The sequence below is a fragment of the Rhinichthys klamathensis genome, unplaced genomic scaffold (assembly GCF_029890125.1).
Source record: "Rhinichthys klamathensis goyatoka isolate OS25496 unplaced genomic scaffold, OSU_Roscu_1.1 h1tg000497l_1, whole genome shotgun sequence".
In the NCBI taxonomy this organism is placed as follows: Eukaryota; Metazoa; Chordata; class Actinopteri; order Cypriniformes; family Leuciscidae; genus Rhinichthys; species Rhinichthys klamathensis.
This window is the reverse complement of record NW_026606980.1, coordinates 1234670-1255311: the sequence shown is the minus strand read 5'-3', so window position 1 is coordinate 1255311 and position 20642 is coordinate 1234670. Positions and strand designations below refer to the sequence as shown.

The 20642-nt window shown below is 39.3% G+C and overlaps 1 protein-coding gene across 2 annotated transcripts in view; it reads right to left on the bottom strand.

Annotated features, from left to right (window-relative positions):
- ctdsp1 (CTD (carboxy-terminal domain, RNA polymerase II, polypeptide A) small phosphatase 1) overlaps positions 1-20642 on the bottom strand; it is a 30483-nt gene extending 9841 nt beyond the window's left edge. Inside the window, exons 1-2 of one of the 2 annotated variants that reach the window (XM_056237724.1) lie at positions 20261-20642; positions 4527-4681 (exon numbers count right to left, since the gene is read on the bottom strand). In XM_056237724.1, the coding sequence (XP_056093699.1) occupies positions 4527-4681; positions 20261-20336 (231 nt within the window). In that variant the 5' untranslated portion in view covers positions 20337-20642. Of the gene's footprint in view, positions 1-376; positions 2727-4526; positions 4682-20260 lie in introns of those variants that run through there. The other variant, XM_056237723.1, reaches the window with a different exon arrangement.

Here is a 20642-nt window from a genome sequence, read left to right as displayed (position 1 = left end):
ATTCCATAAGCAGAGGAAGATCAAGTGACTGACTGCAGCTGGGGTGGAATTGCAAAGCTGCTCACAGTGCACACACAGTCTGAAACCGTCTCTCTGTCCTATGCTTACAGAATGAGTATCTCAAGACCTGCGTGGCCTTCCGGATTCATTACAAGTGGGAGAGTGTACAGATGACTCTGATTTAAATAACATAACATATGACATAGAATAAGAACCCAGCATGGGGTCTTATTTTAGTTCTGTTGCTACTGACTTCATACTAATTAAAATTCAAATACATTCCTTCACAAGCAAAATATAAGATATTGATGCTTTTTAAAACATGCTTTCAACTCCTAAAATCAATCAACAAGTGCCTCTCCTAAGAAAAAGGTACCTGATCTATGGGCGGAACACAGATTTCACAATCACAGTCCTCTGGGTACTCTTCATCTTCAGATACATCACTGTCGTCATAAGAATCACTCTGTTCACTTGACCTTTTTTGGTCAGACTTAAAAAATGTGTCTTGTTCAGGTGCCTCACTTCTAGCAACTTGATGTATAAGTTCCTCTAATTTTTCATTTTGCTTGTTCTCCTCAGGCAGATCATCTGTTCCAGGAGGATGAAGGAGCCCAGAGGTGTCTTTTGTCTTGGTATGGGCCTCTTGCTGACCATCTGATAAACAAAAAGAGTCTGTCTCTGTTTTTGACTGTTCCTCAAAGGCACAAGAGAGCAGTTGATCCGCAGTTGGTGTCTCTTTACCTTTGTCACTTTCCTCAGAACATCTCACAAGATCTTCAAAATTAAACAGGGCTGTTTCTTCATCTTCAGTTGTTTCAATCTCTCCACAACAAGGTCCATGATCCCCCTCATTTTCAAAGTCAGTGTGCGTCTCTTCATTTTCATCAATTTCAACCACAGAACTGAGATCTTGTTTGATTTCCTTGTTCTCAGAGCTGTAGATCCCAGTTAAATTCTGACTGTCCTCATTTTCCAACAATTCTTCTTCAGGAGATTCTGAAGGATCAACTTCTTGAAATGTGTTCTTTACAGCACAGGACCCTGTGACATCTCCAGATATATTGTTGAAAGCATTTTCAACCACTTCTTCCAGTTCATAACCTTCAACGGCTGCAACACAGGACACTTGTACATGCATATCAACATGGGGTTCAGCGACCTCTCCATTTATGTCGCAAAGATCATTGCCCTTGCCCTCAGAATACAATGTGAGACTCTCGTCAATAAAATCAGGCCCATAAGCATCAGTTCCACAGACCTCATCTGGTTTGGCACATTCATGGATTTGAACTGGATCAACAGGGAGTCCAACAGCTAATGCTTCAGCATATGTTTTACTGCTTTCCTTTCCTGTCACTTGTCGCACAGAATCAATCTCACACGCTTCTTCACAAGCATCTACATTTTCCTGTGTATACATGTTAAAGTTCTTATTACCTTCTTCATGGTACTCATCTGGCTGTAGTATATGAATTGAGGACTCATCATCCTCTGCAAGAAGGTTTTCCTTATCACATGCTTGATCTGAGAAGATTTCAAATGATTCAGACTCATCAACAAAACTTTTGAATGATTCATCCGTTTCAGAGCTACTTTGACTTTTAGCATCCATGTAGTCGCAGTACTCCTCTTCGCTTGATTCATCTGAAGAACCTGATCCTGTGGTCACTGCATCGAGGGAGTTGTCCACATTTGAGTGTAGTTCAAAAGTTGTCTCCTCATCATCACCACCAAGTTGAAAAGGTTGAAGAGTTTCATCATTACAACATTTCCCTTTCTCCAGCTCTTCACACTTTCTACAGAGCTTCCTACAGTTATCTAAAGCTTGAACTTCAGGTTTAGGATCTACAACTTCAGGTTTTTCTACCTCTCCATTTGCCTCACTAATTTCAGCAGCAATACTTGAAGTCTCCTTATTATGCCTCAAAAGATCAGTAAGAAATTGAGAAAGCCAGCGAGCCTCAAAAGTTTCCATTGATCCAGAAAACATGGCATCGCACTCAGATGGTTTCCTACCCTCAGTTCTGCTGCTATGATTAGGCAAATTCTCTTTGGTTTTTGCTTCAGGTTTGTGAAAGACAGAGTCGTGTGTTCCTGACAACTTTGGGCAACTTTCTGCAAGTCTGCTTTGATATGGGCCCTCAGAATGATCAGTGGGCACAGAGGGAGTGCATTGTTCAAGGATGTCACATTTTTCAAAGTGCATTCCACAGCTTGTGCATTGTTCTAAAGCCTTAAAAGATACAGAGGATTCGCTGTGCTCAAAGAGTTGGTTACAGTCTTGATATCCTTCAGTCGAGGAGGTCAGGCTACAATTAAAAGTCTCCGACAAACAAGTGCAATCATCTAGACCGTTTAGCAGAAATCTGTCATCAGAGGTGTCCATTTGCCCAGTAAGCTGTGTGTGCTCAAGGGACAAACAGTGGTCAGATGGCTTACTTTCTTTAGAGTCTTGACACAGTTCAGGGGATTTAAAATGTGTGGCATGGTATTCATTAAGCTTGTTTTGATTGTTAGGCTCGGACTGTTTAGATGTCTCGCAGTCTTCAGAATCTAGTTCAACTACATCATTTTGATCAGATAAGTTATCTTCAGAACTGCTGTTTTCACACTTGCTGTACTGTTCCTGATATTCTGCGCCACATTCAGAAAGCATTTCATAATCTAAGAGATCAAATTGTGAGGATTCAACATCAACTTGTGTAAAAGAACCACAAAGATCTACCTCTAAAGATCTACTAGTTAACTGTTCTGCATCATCTTGCTGAAAAGACTCAGAATCATCTAGGCTCATCTCGGGTGAAATGATTTCTTCTGCATCATCTTGTTGAAAAGACTCACAAAGATCTGGGCTCATCTTAAATGAGTTTAACTGTTCTGCCTCATGTTGTTCAAAAGAGTCATAATCATCTTGTTGAGAAGACTCACAAAGATCTGGGCTCATCTCAAATGAGTTGAACTGTTCTGCCTCATGTTGTTCAAAAGACTCATAATCATCTTGTTGAGAAGACTCACAAAGATCTGGGCTCATCTCAAATGAGTTTAACTGTTCTGCCTCATGTTGTTCAAAAGACTCATAATCATCTTCTTGAGAAGACTCACAAAGATCTGGGCTCATCTCAAATGAGTTTAACTTTTCTGCATCATGTTGTTCAAAAGAGTCACAATCATCTAATTTCATCTCAGTTAAAATTATCTGTACTGCATCGTCTTGCTGAAAAGACTCACAATCTTCTAGGCTCATCTCAGACAAAGTTAACTGTTCTGCATCGTGTTCAGAAAACTCACTTTGATCACTTGGCACAAATGCAATACAAAGTTCATCATTTTGGCATATTTCAACCAAGTCAACTGAAGAACTGCTTGTTTCAAAACACTCACTGTGCTCAGAGCAGCTGTCCAACAAAGAGCTATATCCAGACGAACCAGACTGATCTGAAAATTCACCATTGATTTGACTATTTTCAATGCAAAGTCTATTTGCTTCATTCAGTTCGATGGCGTTTTGGCCAATAGATGTTTCTCGTTCTGTGCACAATTGTGCAGAATGTTCCAAAGACTGATTTTCCTTTTTAGGATCTCCTTGTCCAGAGACCTCCGAATGGCCAAAGCACAGTTCAGCAGGCATGTTTACTTCTGTGTGCTCACTTTTAAAAAAGGAAGATGATTCCAAGTATTTGGTAATGTTGCTTTCGACAAAAGACATCCGTTCTCCAAAACACTGGCAAAGCTCAGAAGAAGGGAAACACTTCAGACATTCTCCCATATGTTTGCTTTCTCCAGAAAGCCTGCAAGAACAGTCAGAGATCTTCGTTTGCAAAGGGGGCTTACAAGGCTGAAGGGATTCGTTGAGCCCACAGCCTGCCTGAGACACCAGCAGCAATGTGCACGTTGACATGACAGAGGGGTTGAGACTCCACTGAACCCTGCACTCAGCCCGCCTTCAGGACACCTACCGATTTATTTTGGTGCTTCAGAGACGTGACAAATAACCCCTGGTGTATCAAATCACTATAAAAAGCTGAAGTAAGGCATAAATCTGAACCTGACACCTACAGCGTCTTGACACCCGATCTGCTCGTAGTTGTTCGCGGCCATGTTTTTTTCTTCTTCCCTGACTAATTAGTTTAATGAAATCATGAGTGGAAAATGTTTTGACATCTCTTCATATCACCTTTCAATTAGTTGGGAATTTTAAGGACAGATAGCTTTTCTTTTTAGTAAATAAACTAACAGCATTCATTTAGGGGATTTAGGGTCTCTACATGAATGCAAATTAGATAAATTCTTATTATGGTACATTCAACTATGAGAGCCTCCTCGTAAACAGGAAAAGAATTGCGCAAAAGCTAACATGAGGTTTTGGTTTCCTCACTATCACAGCTGATCATGTGGCTCTCGCCTGTGTTAACCACGGGCTGGCCAGTATTCAGAAAACGCTAGAGAGTACAGGGTGGGGATGCAGAGGGACGTCAAAATAAGAAGTTGTAGAAGAAAATAACAAAACTGAAATAAACTCTTACTTTTGAGATGGTTCCATTCTCTTCCACCAGCAGCGGGGCGTTGTTATTGACGGGCACGTGATCCGTTTCGTCATGACAAAGGCAGCAGAAGAGACTGTGGAAAATGCCACGACTGCGGTGTTTCTTCGTTGAGGATGCAGCATGTGGAGGGGTACCTGGGAAACGAGAAGCACATCATATCATACCAACAGTTACCCTGCTGTTCACCATCATATATCTTTGCATACATGATACACTTCCGACAGCTTATGCTCGTTATAAGATGAATGTACTCAAATGCACATATAAATGACCAGTAATGACTGGTCTTAAATAACATATCTAAACAGCTGATTGCCAGCATCAGAATTTAACAACAAAACAAAAGGAAACCTTGAAACAAAAACTGTGAGGGCACAGAAACACTGAGTTCTTAACCTTGAAATTAAATTACCAATGATGCATCTTAGTAATTTGACAGAAAATAGACTCTACCCTGCATTAAGGCCAAATCCAAAGCATATGCCAAAAGTCACATGTTAAAATATTGATTAAGACAAGCAGGATACTTACATTGTAGTAAAATGTTTCACTGAAAGCCTTAGCATATTTGGTGTTTTAACTGTATAGAATGAAACGGCGTCTATGAATTTCTAAAAGGGTGGAGTGAAGGTTTTATTAATAGGAAACACATGGATGTCCCACCCATGAGTTCCCCGAAACTTACTCCATACCCTGAGCTTCAACATACGACATACAACAACAATGCTTTTTAGTCTGGCATGGTTTGAGGAAAAACTGGGGGGGAAAGGATGTCAAACTGCTTTTTGCATACTTGTTCAGCACCACTAATAAAAATATTACTATTAAAAAAAGACTATTAACTCTATAGTTAACTGTAAAACTGCTCTGGCACAAAATGTTTTGTAAAAAGTTAAGTAAAAAGATTTTTGGAATAGAAAAAAAAGAAGAGCATTTCAAAAAGAAAATCCTTTGCAAAGGAGATCATGATATTCAGGGTCCTCTGGCATCAAATAGTTTAAAATTCAGTGTTAAGAGTACTCAAAAAACGAAATTATTCTAAATCCCCATGTCTACTGTTTGCTAATAAGCAAGATATTTGTCACCAAATACAGCAGACAGAGACATAGTATCCATGAATAGTGACACATTACAGGGAATCCACGTGATTATGGATCTATGTTGGGCTCTGGGCAAGAGCACAGCCCTGGGCAACTTACAAGAGCGAACAACAGCGACGAAAGCTGGACTTTGCGAGACAAAATCTTTGACAAATTAGGCTGTGGCCAAGACGGCCGAGGCAGCTGTCAACAGGGAGGATAAGCATGCCGTTCAAAATTCAAACTTAAATCTCATGTATCAAACGAAGCCATTATAAACAAGTTAGTTGGATATTGTACTTTCATTCAGTTACTTTAATAGCATTATTGTAATGGTAAAGGAAAGTAATCAGAAACTGAAGGTTTTGTATTAAATTTAGATTAGCCTATTAGATTTATTTCCATTCTGATGTGTCCTTCAACATAAAAGTTGCCCTTCAAACCAAACTTAACCCAAAGAATATATATATATATATCCCATGAGCTGCCGACCCATCATCAGGACATAAAATACGTCTCTTGACCTTCAAACATAAAATGTACATTGACTTGTCAATTGTAGCTCACACGCTAACCGTGCATATGACCCTTTTGAAATATCCAGACAATCTGACAGGTCGTAATAGTGAAACATTGCTAAGTGAGCACACCTGCATCCCGGCACAGGACACGAGTGTGGCGGCGGGTCTACAAATGTGAGGAAAAGGGCCGGTGAAAGGGACTGTGAAGAAAACCACATCCATCTCTTCATGTTGACTCCTCTGATATTACACGGGCAGCTGTTGACAGTGGTTAGAGATGGCATTCTACATACATACAAAACTTTGTTGTGTTCCCGGAGCGGGACAGGAGGGAATGGCTCAGCCATATGTTTATCTCATGCCGTACATATGATACCTTGATGGACACCATGATGAAAGGCAGAAAAGCTGTAACCTATTAGCTTGGAGCAACAAACTTGAACTTGTAAACAGAAAAAGATCAAACAGAGACTAGCTAGCAGAGACAATTCTAAGGAAAACTTGACTCCTTGGCATTCTGTAATGAGCCAGAGGGCTGAATACATTTGAAATCTCAAGAGCTGATAATAGGGCTACAGCTTTTTTACTCTACCCATATCAGTTGCTACCCACATACTTAAGGGTGGATTATCTAGGTCTCTTTTAAAGAGGGTCTTCATGTTATTCCAATCCCGACGGACAGAGGCCACTCAGCGACTGACTTTACAACCGTGACATGTGATCCTACGTTACAATCTCCCAACTTGTTACACATCACCCCTTATAGGAGAAGGACAGCGGATTTGGGTGACATTGCACATATTTTACACAAGTATAATGAAGAGCTCTAGACTAACTTATGAAAGTGTAATATATTGGTGCCACCAATTACTACAAATTGTACAGGGAGGTAGTAGGGCTGCACGATTTCTGCTTCTCTCGAGTAATTCAAAATAAATCACAATATTTTCCCCGCTGATTATTTGTCCTGAAAAAGCCTTTATCTTGCATTGGTAACAAGCCAATTGTTTTACCCCTTTTTTGCTTAAAATGTACAGCATAAGTAACGTATATACATTCACTATATTTTTTTTCATAGGTTTAATATTACACATTGTTTGGAGGACAGCCTTGGGCAGAATGTGAAATAATTCGGGGGGGGGGGGGTGATAATCTGCAGATTAATCGATTGTCTTTTGTAACAAATCGTCACTTTTGATTTATTTAATGCATTCTTGCTGAATATATAAATATATACACAGTATCTAACGAAAGTGAGTACACCCCTCACATTTCAGCAAACATTTTAGTATATCTTCAAGGGACAATACTATAGAAATGAAACTTATATCCAAGTTATATATTTTAGAGAAGTCAATTGTATAGCAGTATATATTTACTGTCCTCTGAAAATAACTCAACATACAGCCATTATTGTCAAAATAGCTGGCAACAAAAGTGAGTACACCCTAAGTAATAATAGCCATGCGTCGTTTAACCATGCAAAGCCACATGTCCTATTCATAATTTTCATGTTTTTGTCTGCTTGACAGGACCATACAAATTTGTGTATCTTATATTAGAGCAGTTACAATGTGTGGTTTGAGTACAATTCTCTCATACTGACCACTGGATGTTCAACATGGCACCTCATGGCAAAAAACTCTCTAAGGATTTGAGAATTAGAATTGTTGCTCTCCACAAAGGTGGCCTAGGCTATAAGAAGATTGGTAACACCCTGAAACTGAGTTACAGTACAGTGGCCAGGGTCATACAGAGGTTTTCCAAGACGGGTTCCACTTGGAACAGGTCTCGCAAGGGTCAATCAAAGAAGTTGAGTCCTCATGCTGTGCATCAGGTGCAGAAGCTGGCTTCAAAAAACAGACGCATGAGTGCTGCCAGCATTGCTTTAGAGGTCGCAGAAGCGGAAGGTCAGCTTGTCAGTAGTACTCAGACGATACACCCCACACTGCAACAAGTCGCTTTGCATGGCCGGCCGGCGTCCCAGAAGGAAGCCTTTCTGAAGCTGGCTCACAAAAAAGCCCGCAAACAGTTTGAAGAAAGCAACCTGTCCAAGAGCATGAATTGCTGTAACCATGTCCTGTGGTCTGATGAGACTAAGATAAACTTGTGTGGCTCAGATGGTGTCCAGCATGTGTGGTGACGCCGTGGTAAGGAGTACCAAGAAAATTGTGTCTTGCCTACAGTCAAACATGGTGGTGATAGCATCATGGTCTGGGGCTGCATGAGTGCTGCTGGCACTGGGGAGCTGCGCTTCACTGAGGGAAACATGGATTCCAAAATGTACTCCAACATTCTGAAGCAGAACATGATGCCGTCCCTTCAGAAACTGGGCCGTACGGCATGAAAACGACCCCAAACACACCGCCAAGATGACAATTGCCTTGCAGAGGAAGCTGAAGGTGATGGAGTGGCCAAGTATGTCTCCAAACCTGAACCCTATTGAGCACCTGTGGGGCGTCCTCAAGCGGAAGGTGGAGAAGCGCCATGTGTCTAACATCCAGCAGCTCCGTGATGTCATTATGGAGGAGTGGAAGAGGATCCCAGCAACAACCTGTGCAGCTCTGGTGCAGACTGATCTCATGAAATGGCGTATGTATGACACGCCAATTCGTATTTCCATTTTTGGCGTGCTATCAACACGCATAATCGCTTTTCAGCGTGTTTATCAACGCCTTTGACTTCACGTTATATTACTGTATTGTGTATATATAAATATATGACCTACCCCAACCCCGTCCCTAAACCTACCCGTCACTGGGGTTAATACCATTTATGAGTCTTCTCCTACCATCCTAGGAAAAGAAATATCGCTCCACAGATGTAGATATAGATTTTGCTTCGTTTCGCTCTGACATTTAACAGCGTACACATACACGCGGAATCACTCGGACATTTAATGGCGTAGACATACACGCAAAAGATTTCGGCGTGGACATACACGCGGATAGCTCAAAATGCGTATAGATAACACGCCACTTGAATTGAAAGTGGCGTGTATGTTTACGCAAAGTCATGATGTCATGTTGTCTGGTGAATGCCATGCCTAGGAGGATCAAGGCAGTGCTAGATAATAATGGTGCTTACACAAAATATTGACACTTTTGACACAGTTTTGACATGTTCACTTAGGGTGTACGCACTTTTGTTGCCAGCTATTTTGACAATAATGGCTGTATGTTGAGTTATTTTCAGAGGACACTAACATATACGGCTATACACGCAGCAGATTGACTACTCTAAAATCTATCCAAGTTTCATTTCTATAGTATTGTCCCTTGAGAAGATATACTAAAATGTTTGCTGAAGTGTGAGGGGTGTACTCACTTTTGTGAGATACTGTATAGCAGAGTTTCCGCTAGAAAAAAATGGTGCCGGTCAAAGTGACCAGCAGAGGTTTCGTTTAACGGACATTTTGATGATATGCCGGTCAAATATCGCCTCTTAATTAGTCAAGTTGAGGAAAACTGGAGGCAGGCTATGTAACTTAAAAAATGACATAATCAGGCCTTATAGAATGCAACATGTTATTATTAGCCTAACTTTCAAATAGACGGAAAAAAACATGAACGTCCGATTGGCGTCAATCAACACCAATTGTTTTTTACTATGGTTTCACTTCACACACATTCACTTTTTGAAACATTGAGGCACGGATGTAGCCTACCTAATACAAATAAATAAAACATCTCCAGTTAACTAGCAGATCATTCATTTAGTTCGCTATTAAATAAGAGGTCTAGCGCTAAAATCAGTTGTTTTTGAAATCAAGCCTGGCGCTCGTGTCCGCTGCTATCAGTTGCATGGACGACGCGCTGCGCGAATTGCGCAATCTTCACTCGGACGCGCGTTTCAATCTATCGCCGTTGCGGAGACTCTACACAGGCGAAGCACTGCTATTGGGCGCAGAGATATCACGCAACACCTGAAATAAAGCTTGCCACAAAGAACCGGCGAAAGTAATGATTATGCATGAAACATTTGAATTGTTGATAAATTGATAAAGTTGACGATGCAGACTCGCCATCTTCGCAGTAGTGAACGCGCCTAGAGAGAGAAATGCACACTTCATATTGTCCACTATATTTGCTGCTTATTTATTAATCCAGGCAAATTTGTTGATGAAACATTGATTAAAATGAAGATACAATTTATACAAAACGAAATAAACTTTAAAGAAAGGCTTTCTACAAAACAAAACTAAATAAGTGGTCAAAATCTGACCCATTCCAAATGTTTTCCAATATATTGGTCATCTTATGATCCTATCTTACTCATCTCATGTGGTTCCCTTTTCATATAATCAACATAGATGAAATAAAAAAATAATAACATTATATTATTTATAAATATGAAACGTATATTTAAGTTTTTTAACTTATAATAAGCGTCACACCGCTCCGCTTTGCTCACATGCTCTGGTGTGTAGTCTAATGCATGTGTGCGTGCATGTGGTGGAGGGGTGCGATTTTCGAATAATAATCAACCCAGCGAACTTCGAATATTATTTTTGCTTGAAAATTTCGTTTTGTATAAATTGTATCTTAATTTTAATCAATGTTTCATCAACAAATTTGCCTGGATTAATAAATAAGAAGCAAATATAGGCCTAGTGGACAATATAATCAGGACACGGAGGCGCCGGCGCGTGCACACTTCTCTCTATAGGCGCGCGCGTTCACTACTGCGAAGATGGCGAGTCTGCATCGTCAACTTGATCAATTTATCAACTTTATCAATAATTCAAATGTTTCATGCATAATCATTACTTTCGCCGGTTATTTGTGGCAAGCTTTATTTCAGGTGTTGCGTGCTATCTCTGCGCCCAAGTAGCAGTGCTTCGCCTGTGCTTCCAAAAATGCATTTGCCCACCTATCTAAATGTAGGGGAGACTAACCCCAATTAAAAAAAAATAAAACCGTTGGAGTGTTCCTTTAAGGCTAGCCTGCCTGGGCCTGGCCATATCTGAAACGTCTCACTCAATCGTTCGTTGTTTAGGTCTATATTACAGCCGTTCTAGGCGTGCGCTTTATTTGAAATGCAGCATGCGATGTTGTTTAATAACTTTCAAACAGTAGAGCCTGTTCCTTTATAACATAGCCAAAGGTCGGTGTATTTTTGCTTTATAAATTTTAGGCTTATTCTCAAATTCATATTGTGTTAGGGGGGCGGGATTATTACGCAATTTTAATCGGACAATTTGACCGGAGAGATTTATTTTTGTCGGACATTTCATTTTTTCCCGGCCAATGTCCGGTAATTACCGGACAACGGAAACCCTGCTGTATATATATATATATATATATATATATAGATTCATGAATATATATCCTAATATGTACATATATGTATAATATGCATTCTTTAATATATCTGTTGCAATCACAAATTTTTTTTTTTTTTTACATAAACTAGTTAAATCTCAGTTTCAACAAATCCAAATGTTGCTAAAAGCGGTCAAACCCACCCACCGCCTAATGACACAAAGTGGCCAGTACCAGAAAGGAAACACAAGACAAACAGAGCAGATCGTAAAATGACAGTCTTGCCGCTTGGATTAAACTCAGAGCATGAGAATCCCTCTGGAGGCCCCAATGAACTCGCTCTCCCTCCCCGTCTTTCTCCCTCTCGCACAACCTCCCTGGAATGCAGCCATATGTCTGGCCCATAACTCTGCTGCACTGTGCCCCGGCCAAACCAAAATAGGAACAGGAAGTGTGAGGAAGTGAAGTAAGAGCCGCCACAAGGCAATGGAAGGCACACACTGAGTCTTCATTGTGTCCCGCCTCAGCCAGATCATGTTTCACGTGCAAACAAAACAGGTACAGAATGGCAAAGGCCTGGGAACACCACGCCGAGATAATCCACAATGCCGCGCAGACAGGGAGGGATTCCGATTACTGACCACATCCACTGACCCACTTCTCTTAGGCCAGAACACCTTCCAACACAGGAATTAACAAAAAAGGATATTTTGAAATATTAGGAATATTTGGCAAATGCATGCAGACTTGCCAACGCAGCCTTGGCCACTGTCAATCCCAAACATGGAGAAACGACTAGGGCACAGCTTTGAAGCTCTGCCTTTCTAAAAATACAGTATACTATAACAAAGTGGGGAACAGGTGTTCCGTCTCGATGCCGAAAATGTATCCAATAGTCCTGGACAATGTCTTGGCCCACTTTCCACAGGGACACACTAAGAGCTAAGCCTCGGTAAACAACATTATCCAGTAACATATCTTCTATGTCGGCGCATTCATCAGCATACCTAAATTAATCCAGGTACTAAAATGTTCCTTAGCTCAAAGACCAAGCCATTAAGAAGACGATTACTGAATTACGCAAGCAGTCTGGGTGTTTGTGTGGCCAGATACACGTTAAAGGGGTCATCGGATGCCCATTTTCCACAAGTTGGTATGATTCTTTAGGGTCTTCATGTAAAGTTTGTAACATACTTTGGTTAAAATTCCTCAATGGTTGTGTAAAACAACACCCTTTTTACCTCCTCAAAAACAGCTCTGTTCACAGCGACTCGTTTCGGTGCATGTCTCTTTAAATGATAATGAGCAACTGCTCACCCCACCCCTCTTTTCTATGGGGGGTGACACACAAGGGCAGTATACAAATGGCTGAGGAGGAAATATGCTAATACGGGACAGTCCGTCAGTGGTCGTGGGCGGAGCATGAGCAATATGACATCATATTGCTCAGAAAATCCAAACGGCTTGATTGTTGAGTGTTTAGGCTTTTTGAGGATTAAAAAAAAAAAGGAGTGAATGGATTTTTTTCATTGTATGGTGGTTGTGTCCACACACTGCAAAGACATATATATGCAAACACCATATAAAAGTGAATTTTGCATCCGATGATGACCCCTTTAAGAGTTTAGGCAATAACTCCAGTATCCAGGAAGAAAAAGTCACTCAAGCGCTGATTTAATCTCGTAAATTGTCGTGTATTGATGGTGTGCTAAGCTAACATGCTAGCTAGCCCTAGGTGCACCTGCCACCTAGCTGTTATTTTTATGAATTCTTCTAAATAGGACTGCTTACTGAAATGTTTCTTTTTTCAAGAAGGTCATTTGATACAGTTTCAGATGTGAAGTGAGAGCTTTGATAAAAGAAATTAGGGATTGAAACAGCCAGCGTGAATAGCCAGTCGTTAGTAATTATAATGCAGACAAAAGAAAAGCATATTTAGAGCCATAACAGGTCGAAGAGGTGTGAATGTGTGCAGGGGAGACTGAAACTGAATGGGGCTTGTTTGCACCACAAAACAATAGAGACAATAGACATCAATAGAATAGATGCTTAGAAGATGACAATAAACATCAGTTTGCATTTTAGAGTCTAATCAAAATAAAGTCATATGACATGATCTTGAAAAACATTTAACTAAATAAAGTTTTAGACTTGTCATCTTCAGATTTTAAATATAACATGGTCAGACATGTGGCTTTAGCTGCAGTGCATTTCTAGATTGATACAATGCCAACTTCAATTTTATTTTCATGAAGATGTTTCATAAAAATAAAATTTCTAAATAACTTTACAAAGCTTTGAAGCGATTTATAACAATTTTTTTCATAATGACAATAATTACTTCTACATTTACAATAAACTGCCCGGTGTCAGCTTTCAAATGATATCACACTTGTGCTTTTAGTACAAAGGGTTCATGAACTGTATCTGTTTTAGTTTGGGTATGCCATTTCTGGGGATTTTCAAAAGTGGGGTTGCAGCCTAACAGGTTAAAGGGATCCTACACGAGTACACGGGTTCAGACTACACGATATCAGCCTGATTTTGGCACAATCCGTCTGATGTAGGGTGTCGTGGTGATTCGTAAATGACAATGAATGACAAAGAATCAATCGTTTCATCTCATATAGCGTGTCATTGTGGACGCCAAACGAAGCCGCGTCTGCGATACTTCACAATGTCACGACTCACGACAGAAAGACTAGCATGTTTAATTTTTTCCGGTCCTCCAGGACGGGATCTGTCACATACAGTATGTGATTTTGACCAATAGGAGCCCAGAAGCTCTTCTGTACACAGCTTTCAAATATGGCGAAACAAAAGAGATATTGGTGGTATTGGTGCTGCTAGGTGTAATTAATGTAATGGAGGAAAGGTTCGTGGAGCTATGGCAACTATTCGTAAAGAATATTTTGTAGTAGGGATCCTGATCCTATTCCTAAATGCCGGGTTCAGACTTCAGACTACACGATATCAGCCTAATTTTGGCACAATCCGTTTGATGTAGGGTGTCGTGGTGATTCGTAAATGACAATGAGCTTCAAAATGACAAGCTTTCACTTCATCTCATATAGTGTAACACAGTGGACGACAACCGATGCCGCATCTACGGCGCTTCACGATGTCACTACAGAAAGACTAGCAGGTTTCATTTTTTCCGGTCCTCCATGACGGGTTCGCTCACATCTGTGATTTTGACCAATAGGAGCACAGAATCTCTTCCACAACAGGCTGTACTGGATTATATGGTTACCAGTAAAATGAAAAAATAAAGTTTAATATACATACAAAACAGGGCTCAACAGTAAGGATCATCCAGTTGACCCCGGGTCGGAGTGAGCCAGTTTTGAGCCAGATGCACAAGATTAGTGAATAGGGATGGGACGGTATGAAAATTTCATATCACGATTATAGTGTCGGAATGGTGGAACATTTTGCCTTCCGCCATTCCTTCTCGAGTCAAAACAAAACAAAACATTGCGCGCTGCGCCTGCGTCAGACTGTTGCCGGCTGGGCTGGATTCATAGTGAGTTATTAAAATCGCGATAATCAAACACGGTTTTAATGATAATTAAATGTTAAACGATAATACTAACCGTCAGTACATTTTATCGTGGTTTATCGTGAAACCGGTAATCGTCCCATCCCTATTAGTGAAAGTATGATGTATGTAATTTATGTTTTGGCATCTGGCTCAAAACTTGCTCACTCCGGCCCGAGTGAGCAATGTTTTATCTTTTTATGCCATAAAAATACAGACATTTGGACTTTGGTTACAGACTGGACATTGTTGGTGCAAAGTTGCAAACTGCACTGATTTAAACTGGTCAACAAATTAAGGTATCTAGTCAGCTAGCTTAGATGAGGTTTTGACCAAATTGCCAAATTAATTTATAATCCACACCAGCGTTTTGCCAGTTTGGATACTTTTCACAAAATTTACATGGTCCTGTAAATTTTTCCTGGTCCTACATGGTTTCATGAATATCTGACCATGCAATATATCAAAAGAAAGAAAATAGCCTCTGCTTTTAAACAACAACAACAAAACCTTTTTATTCTAGCTTTAAGCAGTCCTTTTTTTTAACAACACGTGAATGTGGATAAATGGATAAAAGCAGCATTTTGAACAAAAATCTGAGAAAATCGCTTTTTTGTCAAAGACTTCGACCCGATGGGATTCAGAACGATGACCAAAACTGGAGTAGATCGAGTCCATCAACACCCCCAAAGCTTCACAGTCGTTTCCTCTTCATGCATCGACATTTCATTCTGTAACTTTAGGCAGTTTTGATTTATATGCTGTTGAATGTTCGATGATCACGTTAGCTTACATGTGCATAAGCAATGCTTCTTTCGCTTCTTTGACATTTTTGGATGCAGAGATTCTGTTAGGCCCACCCTTTCACAAAATGCGTAATAGCACCCCCTACGGTTTAACAATGAAAACATGGATTCAATGGCGGGAAGAGTTAAAGCACTAGTAAGATGGGCTGAAAATTGTAAACCGATCAGTCATTTTTTGCACTATGCCATTATTTTGGAAAAAGCAAAAACAAAAAATTATTAAATCAAATGAAAATATTGGCAGGGCAAGTCAAAATTTGCAATAGTACGAACAAATCCTTACTGTTGAGCTTTACAAACTAAACTGCACTGTCAGCATTATAACTTACTATGAATAACCTCAATTTCCACCATGATCCTTCAACACCGACACACCCCAAACTCAAAAGTCAAAGAAAATCCAGAGTTTCCTACTGGTAATTATGTTTATGTAGCAGCATTCAGGAGTTCTTAACTTGTAAACAGAACACAAACATTACAACATGACCTGAAAGTAGTAATAGTGCCTGCTAAATGAGTACAGACATCAAGACAAGAAAATCCTGGGATTCCTCTTAAGCATCAGGGCATGTAGAAACAGGCCACACATGAAGAACTGAACACACACATGACGCGACGGCTATCATGTTTACAGACGTGACAGAGCACTAATTGAGTTACTCTGATGTGGTTCAACTTTAAGAAGAAACATGTAGTGCAAATCATATTTAGAAATGAATGTGTAAAAAGATCTCACAGATAGCCTTTGCCTCGAAGACCACAAAATACTAATTTGAATCTTATACAACTCAAGCTACTGCTCTGTCTTCCCACGATTCATGAGACAGCAGTTTTGATAGACAGGCCAAGAAAGGGACCCAATGTATGTATGAAGCAAGCACACTCAAAAAAGTTTAATCCATGACAAAATCCACACATCAACCATGCAATCTGATCACAAACTACAAGCACTGCTGGTAAAAAATAAAAATGTCATTCTATTTTGTGAAGGAATCAATTAAAAAAATATTTTAAACTGCTAAAATTATTATTAGATTCAAAATATATACAACTTATTTACATTTTAAATATTAAAATATATACAACTTGTTAAAATTACTAGTAAAACATTAAATAAAAAAATTATGCAGGTGAAGGTTTTGTATATAAATTCCAGCAGTTCAGCATTAAAAAAGAGAATGATTATCAATAAACAAATCAAACTCAGCGAATTAGGATGCAAGCAATTTCTGACATGGTTTTTTATGCAACCTCATTTTTCTATATGCATGTACTCGCATTTAAATTAACCTCTTCATCTTGACTACCTTCAACTATATTATCTCATAAGAGACAGATCAGCCATGTTTCCATCCACCTATTTTTATGGGATATTGCATTAAAAAAAAGCTGAATGGAAACACCAAGATGAGCATAAATTCTAAAAAAAGTAAACGTTGTGTTCAATTGAGTCGGATCATTTTTTACCGATTAGACTACATGCACATAAACTACGATGGAAACACATTTACCAAATAAATCCCCCAAAACAAAAAAGCTCACGTGACTTTGCCTCAACTGAGGATGTGATTGGATAACTGGACTAACCAGCGGGTCGGTTTCATTGCACAGGAAGTGACATTTCTTTCTCTTGGACACATGGGATAGAAACTACGGTATACTGGATATGCAAATGTTTTATGCGATTTTCCAATTTTGTGCACAAGTTAAAAATCGCAACTTTGGATGGAAACATATCTAGTGTCTGTGTCTTCACACTCATTGGGAATCTTCACATGAATCATTTGCATAAGGTAACATTTTTTGCAGCTTTTTTCCAAATTCCTTATATTGCCCAAAATTATTATTAAAACCTTCAGGGCAGTTTATTGCCGCAAGTCATTTTAAGTCAAATACTGCTAAAAACACTCCTCGGAAAAGAAACTGGTTTTGTGAAGGATGTTCAGAGTATAAAGACTCACTGTGAAACTTAATATCACACATGGCTGTACAGTCAGTAAACGCTCCTGATTCCTTTTCAACTACGTCATACATTGCCTAACAAAACAATCTTTTTACATTCATAGGGGCAAGCGGAGATGTAAATACCCAGTTTGGAAACATTCTCTAGGCACATCGCAAAGGCATGTGTTTTTTGTGTTTTTTTTTTTTTTTAAACCACAATACATCTTCCTATATATATATATATTAGTGCATGAATATGTGATTTAGTTTCGATTTGAGCTGAAATAATATATAAAAATTAAGTTGCATTTCTAGGTAAATGATCTGTGCGATGTACTACTGAACCTGCTACAGGGAGTATTTTTCTTCAAATCTCTAACAAAAACACAGGCCTGTAAACCATCTCCATCTCTGTGTGCGCAAGAGGGGAAAAAGGAGCGCTGGTGAAAAACACAGCGGTCGGAAAAACAAGCAGCGAGGCAGACTGCTATGGCTTTACCCGTAGCGGATCCTCGCCAGGCTCTCACTGTAGTCGGCATCATGCAGAAAACACGGTTGTGTCCATTAAGTTCATTAAACACTAAGCTTTTAATTGTGGGTCAGGAAATTAGCACAATTTAAGCAAATGCACTACTTAAAAAGCCATTGCTGTCTCAGAAAAACATCTAAGACGGAATGAAGTTTTTGGCAGAATATGGGAAGATGTGTGTGTGGAGTCACAATGAAACACGAGTTGCATGGTGATACTCCAGAGCAGTGTCTTTGAAAATTTGATGAGAAATATAGTAATAAATGCATGTGTACCACAGAGAAGCATGGAGGAAGAGGTGTCGATAGGGAGCCTTTTTAGCTGCTGGTACTGGTGAGCTACTTCACTGTGAAAAGTCATTTAATGCTTCGGAGTACTGGGGAATATTGCAGAATGGGTTTCTTCCCACAATTGAAATGGAACTATCAGATTGTATTTTTCAACAAGACAATGCTCCTGATCAAATAGCAAAGAAAATCAATAAGTGGCTTGAGAACAATTCCATCAGGCTCAGGTTTTGGCCTTCTTCAGTCTAAATTTAAAGCCAAGTGAATATTTGGTCTCACATTAAACTCAAATTAACTGGGAGGCAATTTTCACCTACTCATGATCTGTTTGAAACCACCAACACTGACTGTAAAAAGCTGTCTGCAAATTTACCCACACGGCTTAAACATTTTAAGAAAACAAAGGGAGAGCTATTCTGTGCCAAGTTACTTTATCTACAATATTTGTGCAATTCATGCTAATTTCCTGACCAGTGATTTGTGATTAAAATGGTTAAGACCATTAAAAGACCACTAAATATTTTGCCATTTTTGACTTGGCCTTTTGCCCAGGAGTGTATATCATTCGTCATATTCATCACTGACCAAACAAAAAAAGACAGATGAGACACACATTTTGTTTACACCACAGAGAGTCGAAATATTTTGTCTAAAATACAAAAAAAAAAAAAATCAGAAATGAGAAGCAAAACACCTCTGTTTCCCTTATGAAGTTGTAGCCATAATGTTTTCCTGAGAAGTCCAAAAATTGATTAAAGGGTCACTTTTCATCTAACCTTTGACCTGCAAACAGTGGCCTATCTTGTTTACTGTGACATTATGACTTACGACCTTTCAATAATTCTACCAGTCAAAAGTTTGGACACTTTGCTGATTATTTATTGACAGATCGATTGATTGCATGATCTTTAAAACAATCTAAAGTCTTTAATACTTGAACCATTAAATTACACCACTTCCAGTTTTATTTCATAATTTTGATGAGTTTATGATTATTCTAAAATGTAAAAAAACACCATCAATAAAGAATACGCAGGTTTGTCCAAACATGTACAATGGAAATACTAACAATGTGCATCTTTTGCACGTTCACGCATACTACACCAGTTTAGTACAATAAACAACGATTCTTGTACATTCATGCATTGACAGTCACCATTGCAAAAAGACAATCTAAACATCAGAGATGAGATATGGGAGTTAAGGAATCTTGTCTCATGATAACCTGTCACCTGAGGAGGGATTCAAAGTCGTTTATTATGGGATATATGCATACATAAACATATGACTCAGACAGGTTAGCTGATGTAGGCTACTACAACACACTACAGGTAAACAAGACCTACAGCCTTCCCTCAAACGTCAGTGAAGACTGTCATCATGGACACGCCCCCTCAACGCATTCATTTATATATATAAAAATAAAAGTTGTTTTGAAATAAATCTCGAGTTTATGGCACGCACATGAAGCTAACTGTATGTGATGGGTCTCCACTGTATTATTATTATAAATGGACTTCATGGATCCACATTCAAGACGCATCAACTTTGGAAAGTGGAAATAACACGTTTTTGTAGTGTTTTGGTGAGCGGAAATGTTTGATTTAACACTGGGTTTCCAATAAAGTCCAGTCAATGCTACACTTTGACAGAATGTAGCTGTGTATGAAGCGTCCGCCGCGCGCCAAACATTCATCAAAGGAGTTTGACATGTGCCGACACAAAACTTTCTCTCAACTCACCTCTGTCCCGTAAAGGAGCACTCGCTTCTTCATCCCTGCTCACTTGCGTGATGATCGAGGCGGACGGGTGGTCCATGAGATCCGTAGAACAAGTAAAATCGCAACTTAAAAAGGGTTTCCGTATTAAAATCTTTCCGCTGGCTACGATTGAATTGAAAAAAAAGAAAAGACTCCCTGCAAATGCACCCAAAACTCCAAAAGACTTTTACCACTTAAGAACATTCATAATGCGAAACCATATTAGGCTGAATGCAGTATCTATGTTTTATAAGTTATACGACATAAAGAAAATTAAATAAAAATAATAATAAAAAGTTAAGTTCCTGGATGATAACTTTTCACAACATGGAGTTCGGCTCTGCTCTCAATTTCAACATAAAAA